Source organism: Zingiber officinale, chromosome 11B (assembly GCF_018446385.1).
Source record: "Zingiber officinale cultivar Zhangliang chromosome 11B, Zo_v1.1, whole genome shotgun sequence".
NCBI lineage: Eukaryota > Viridiplantae > Streptophyta > Magnoliopsida > Zingiberales > Zingiberaceae > Zingiber > Zingiber officinale.
In genome coordinates, this window is record NC_056007.1 from 35,966,074 (window position 1) to 35,972,634 (window position 6,561).

Below are 6,561 nucleotides of genomic sequence, written 5' to 3' on the forward strand. Positions count from 1 at the left end.
TTTTTCCTCGCTCAGATGCACCAAGCCTGTCGACTCGTTTCCCTTGCCATCCTTCTCGCTCGTCGTGTTTTTCACTTGATTTCTTATGTTCCTAAGTCACTGTACACTTAGATACAAGACATCAAAATAACAGGACCTAACTTAACTCGATTGACCACAACAAAACTAACCCGGGTACTTACACTCTTGACCCTATTAGGTCTTTTCAATGCCTATGTTTGGTCTTCCTGACCCATTAGGACTTCGAATGTTTAGTGACCTATACACTTAACTAACATATCAAATATATAATGTCTAACTTTAAACCTTTTGCCATACATTAAAATACAAGTTCGATTATCAGTGTTGCTTATAATCTTTTTCTTTTTGATATTTAACAACACAATTTAAAGTTAGACAAAAATATACTTTTCTTTTACGGAGTCTAACATGCTAAAACAAAATTTCAATCTTAATCTAAAGTAGTTAAACTTAAATCAAAAGCTAACTTAAACTTAGATTAGAGTTTAAAGTTTAACTTTAACAACTTAAATTATGGTAAAAAAAATGGTAAGTAATCAGTTCATGTTTTACATTGAAAGTTCAATCAAGCTTGAGATAGCTAACTTGAACTTAACTTTAATCCAAGTATTGTTCAATTTTCTTTCTAAATTTTCTCTGAGTTCACTTTAAACCAATCTCTCTCCTTTGACATACATAACAAATAGGGATCATAACACAATTTTCAAAGAAAATTTAAAACAATTTTTGTTAAAATAGTGGGTTTTTCCATGACAATAATGCATTAGAAATATTTTCAAATATGTATCAAAAATATTTTTCAAAGCAATATTGCATCTTTAAGCATAATTTTCAAAGGTAATGATGCATTTTATTTATTTATTTCAAATATGTAATTTCAAACATATTTTTCAAAAGCATTTTCAAAATTATAAAACATAATTTTCCAAAGAATTTGCATATTTTTTGAAAACATTTTCAAGGATTTGTAGAACTGGTTTTTAAAACCAATTTTTAATAACATGCAAATAGGTAAATGCTATTCTAAGGCAATCATGTTATCAAACATAAATTTAGTGCAAAAGCATAAGTTCAAAAAGCAAACCATAGCAAATAGTCAAATAAAGTACCTAGTAATCAAACTACAAAACATAACCATAGTCTAGTCAGATGATGGCGGAGGCTGCTGATGTGCCAAGCTCTAAGAAAGGCAAACATGTCCTGCTGCTCCTTCGCTTGTGTATCGAATCCCTCATTGCATCTCTTGTCAAGGACTAGTGTATCGATCATCCAACTCTAGAGGAGTTGCGGGGGCTGGAGGAGGTATATCTATGGGTGCACTAGTGGGTTCCAAAGCTAGCTGGGCAATGCGCTCCTCATCATGTGGGGCATATGGATGATAGTCTTTGAATACTAGAGTTTGACCACTTATTTTTATCACAACCAAGGACAATTGTCTAATGCATATCTTGTGAAAATGAATGGATATGGGTTTGACATTATCCGTTGCTATGTTAATGCCAAAGGATCCTAAGAGTGAAGTGATGACATGACAGTATGCCATGTGAATCTTTCTGGAGGAACTACAACTAGAGTAATAAACAATGGTTTTAAACACCCATAAACCTATGTCAATGTCAAGTCAGTGTTTAAGAGCATACATGAGAAATAGATGATAGGGTGTAATGACAGACTGATCTCGGAGTGGGTAGAGGCAAAATGCAACCGACAATTGCTTTATAAAAAGTATTGTCTTGAGGTTTTAGGTTGGCTGAGTTCATTACTTTAGGACAAGAACCTTCAAAAAAATCAGCATACATGGAGTCTAAGGTAAAATGAGTGTAAGGATTGGCAAAGTTCGGAAAACAGTAGAAGGTATTATTAGTTACCCAAGTATGAAGAAAAGATCGAACCATGTCAATCGTAAATAGAAAATCTTGACATGCAATTCTGGTTTTATAATTATACTCGTTAATTTTGCCGTAGAAGGTTGTTGTAAAATTAAGCACACAAGTCAAAATTGATAAAATGCATGTAGGTTAGGAAATTCAGTATTGCATAATAGTTGAAAATTTCCATCACATTAGGACAGTATATGGTGAAAAATGATATGTCTATATACCGGGTTCCTAAATGATGAAATATCTTAGTTTGGAATGAATGCCTTAGTTTATGGGAACCTAGGGTCTAGACTGGGATTTGATAGACCAACCTGATCTTGGATGTTTTGGTGTTTATTTTGGCTATAAATATGAACAAAATAAATAAGGACAAAAACTAAGTTTAAAAAGGAAGTTAGGAGCTATTACCAAGGCATTTTCGATGCTTCGGAGGCTTCGAAAAATTTCAGAAGGCTTCAGAAAGCTTGTTTCGACATTGAAATAGGAGAGGGAGGAAGAGATGTTGGTGTGAAGGCTCTGTTCTCCCCCGTGCTATTTTTATAGCACTCGATCAATCGACCGAACTAGTGGGTTGGTCAAACGGTCCATTAAATGTAAAGTCGGCTCTTAGGATTTCGAGGTTGGAACGGTTGGGTTTCTACTATTAGGATTTCAAGGTTGGGCGACAGACGGCGACGATGGCAGTTGGCAGGAGGCGGCAGCGGCAACGACAATGGGGGCAGTTCCAAGAAAAAGGAGGTGGGTTATGGGTGACTTGGTGGAGTTATTTTTGTTTTGGAAGGGGGAGAGTATTAATATACCTAGGGTTTTTAAAATTTTATTGACTTTGACGGCCTCACCTATCGTCTTGACTGCCTCGTCCACCGCCTTGCCCGCCTCACCAGCTTCGCCTCATCTTTGATTGCATGAAGCACTGTCTAAGTCAAAGACGATGTAGTTGTTGCCCACCTCTCGCCTAGGTGTCGTCTCGGTCATCATTTAGAACATTGAAAATTGTATAAATAACATATACAAAATAGTTAGAAGAGGCTGAGAGGTTAGAATCTGGCATTGATTACTTTGACAAGCCTTTAACTACTTGTTCATTGGTGTACTCAGGATGCCCCCGGGAGCTATGGTGTAGTGGAAAAGCGCCCAGTTGTCACTAGACACCCACGATTCGATTTCCAGCTACGACGCATTTGCAAGAATTTTTTCTCCAAATGGAACGCATAACCAAGGGACACTGCGCTTCTGGGTTGCCCGTCACGAGCACTTCCCAATTTACCCAAGAGACCGGTGGAAACCTTTGTGGAGCCAAGCTGGTTGCCCCAGGTTCGATGTTATCTGACTTAGTTAATCATTGGTGCATTCAGGATAATAATTTGGAGAAGATGATTGGACATGCTAAAGAATGAGATGAGCTCTGCTATCATGAAACATTGATTATTTCTTAACTCATGAAGGGTACAAGTGTTGTCATCCTCCATTAAAGAAGTTCCATGTGTAGACGAACATTTTCAATGAATAAGTGCCTTACTTCACTACACCTTATCTTCAAAGGACAAAAATTTCTTTCTTGACGTGTTATTACTTCTAATGTCTAAGTATTTGAATTTGTGTTTGGATTGTGTCAAATCCTATGTGCGGACTCAAGGAAGATGGTTGTGTTTGAAAATTATAATTCTATCATTAAGAATATTAGACTTGATAAGGCGGACTCAAGGAAGATGGTTGTGCTTGACTAATACAAGTCCAAGAATAACCTAGATCTTGAGAACAAGTTTGATGTCAAGAATGCATTTTTACACGGAGAACTAGAAGAACAAATTTATATGGAGCTCCCACTAAGATGTGGAAATAATTTGTGCTTGACTATATGGAGTTAAGCAATTACCATGGGCATGGCTTGACAGATTTGTGAGAGTTATGATTATCATAGGGTATAGACAAAGTCAAGGGACAGATTGTTTATTAAACACTCTTCTTCAAGAGGAGTCATAACTCTATTTGTGTATGTTAGTGACAGAAAATGATGATAAAAAGAGAACTTCTAAATCAATGTTTGGTGAAAGAGTTTGAAATCAAATTGTTAGGAAGGACGAAACCCTTTCTTGTGTTTGAGGTGGCTCACTCTAAGCAAGACATGTTTATCTCTCAATAAAAATATGTTAACAAATCTTCTTAAAAGACAAAGAAGATAGCTTGCAAGTTAGCAAGTGCTTGAAAAGACCCAAATCTTAGGCTTAGAATGACAGGAAGATGTCATGATACTTAGGAAATGTATCAACGTTAGATAGAAAAATTTATTTGTCTCATTCAGGACTAGTCATAACATACACAATTAATGTGATTAGTCAATTCGTCTGCTAAGTTCATCTGCTAGTAGCTCAACTAGCTCATTAGGTATTACAGTATCTCAAAAGAGGAATTTTGTTTAAAAGATATAAAAAAGTTTGGTGCTAGAGCCATATATAGATGTTAACCATTGAAGTTGCACCTTTCTTGGTGGTAACCTTCTCACATAAGAGGACTAAGAAATAGCATGTGGTGTTGTAGTCTAGTGTAGAGGTAGAATTCTTAGCAATGACTCAAGTTGTGTGTGAACTGCTTTGGTTAACAATCATCTTTGAAGATTTGAAGATCAAGTAGGATGGTCCAATTGCGATTAGCATAACTCACAATCCAATGCAACATGATCAAACATTATTGAATGAAGAATATTGAAATTGACAAACACTTCATCAAAGAGAAACTAAAGAGTGTTGATTTTCATCTCTTACGTATATACATTTGGACAACTTGTAGATAGAGTTACCAATGAGTTAAGTAGTTCAGTGTTTCAAAGTATTATATCCATATTGGGAATGATAGTCTCCTATTAACCAGCTTGAGGGGAGTATGAGAAAACATGATTTTGTAACCATGTATATCCCTAAAATCAGGCTTGAAATATTCCATGAATCGTAGGATTATGTTTTACTTCTAGGAAAGGTGGTTTATTTTTTTTTAGAAAAGTATGTTAGACTTTTTATTGGGAGAATTAGGAGTTTTATTAGAAAAGGATGGTATTTTATGAAGAATAAGTTGTGTTGTCAATCTATAGAAAGGGGTTAACATCCCATGTATTGGATAAGGTTTGAGTTGTACAATTTTCAATTTTTGTCAGAATGGAATGACTAGGGATTATTCCACCTCAATTTGTCAATCCAAATATTGGAATAACTTTATAAAAGGAATGAATCATTTTTATTCAATTTCCTTCTGCCCTACCAAATGCCCCATATGGACTTGGGATGTATGTGTTGGTATGACAAAAAAAAATGGTATGGTCTTCTTGTACTTTATGACTGTTTACAATCGGCATACAAGTTTGTGCCATTTTGTTATTAGTTATGGGTAGTCAAATACCTCAGATTCTGTTGCTTATTTTGAAAAGTTTGATGTGTTTTACAGTACAGTTGGGCTGTTGTCATGATTCAGGGTTATTGTTTCAGAACTCCCTGTTATTTTTGGTAAATTGTCATCATTATTTTGCAGAAAAAGCACAAGGCAAGGCGAATGCATCCAATATTGAAGCTGAAGTGGTATGCAATTTGGAAATTGATAAGATCAAAGCTATTCCAGTTAACAATGAATCAGTTGCCAAAAATGACGAGGAAAGACTGCCACCCACTGCCACCAAAAATGCTGACCCAAATAAGCCTGCCAAGAAGCGTATTACTCCTATAGCTATTAATTAACTAGAGAACAAAAATATTGGACGAGCATGTGTGCTTCAATTTAATTATGCTTCTCGTAACTTGTTTTGTAAATTGTTATTCTCTCCATTGACTTTGAACTAGATGACAACTAATTGAAAACTGAATTCCCATAAAAGTGAAATTTACGCAAGCAGTTGTATGAAAAAAAAAACAGAACCTATTCCTGCTGAGCTTTCCTTAGGAATGTGGTATCGTTCCTTTAATATCCATGTATAAATTTCGTAGTTTACAGTAAAAAGGTAATGGTGAATTCGTTTCATAGGCTAAGCTTAACTGATACGATTTGTACTGCATAAATATTCACATTATAGGATACGCAAAGAAAATGCTTTGTCGGCCACATGTTTATTTTTTAAAATTTTAATTTGTACAACGACAAGTCAGCTCAATTATTATATCCCATGCATGAGAGGAAGTTTGGGAATCGATGGGGGTGATGAAGAGATTTGGGATGGTTCTGCCGTTAGTCAACTTAAGCAATCATGAGATCACTCAAGTCGGTCTAATAGAAGCTATTTTTTCTCTTTTATTTTCACTTCAGCCTTGAAGACTTGCAGACTAATGTTAGAGCATAATAAAATGGCTAGGCACAATTGGTGATCGAGTTCTGGTGGTGCGAGTGTCGATAAGCATCATAAGAATATGTAAATGGGTATTGGTTGCAAGTATACTACAATTCTTTGGTTCTCTATGAGGTTATGATGCTTGGAGTCTGGTACATGCCTTATTGTTAGTCTGCTTCATTATTTTTTCTAATAAGGTAAATACTCTTAAGGAGTCAGAAAAGAAAAAAAAAAAATGCATACTAGGTGTCAAAGATTGAAATACATGAATCTTTATGAACACTCAATATTTAGCACACCGTCATCAAATGAGATAACTGTGCATGACAGAGTCAAAAACTTCATCTTAGTGAA

The 6,561-nt window shown here is 35.4% G+C and overlaps 1 protein-coding gene across 2 annotated transcripts in view; it reads left to right on the forward strand.

Annotated features, from left to right (window-relative positions):
• Window positions 1–5,759, forward strand: part of LOC122034440 (chromatin assembly factor 1 subunit FAS2 homolog) — a 44,868-nt gene extending 39,109 nt beyond the window's left edge. Inside the window, exons 12-13 of one of the 2 annotated variants that reach the window (XR_006126707.1) lie at window positions 3,000–3,215; window positions 5,421–5,518. Coding sequence is in view for 1 of the 2 variants with exons in the window: in XM_042593696.1 (XP_042449630.1) it covers window positions 5,421–5,623 (203 nt within the window). In the remaining variant the exon portion in view is untranslated. Of the gene's footprint in view, window positions 1–2,999; window positions 3,216–5,420 lie in introns of both variants that reach the window. The other variant, XM_042593696.1, reaches the window with a different exon arrangement.
• The last annotated feature ends 802 nt before the right edge of the window (window positions 5,760–6,561 follow it).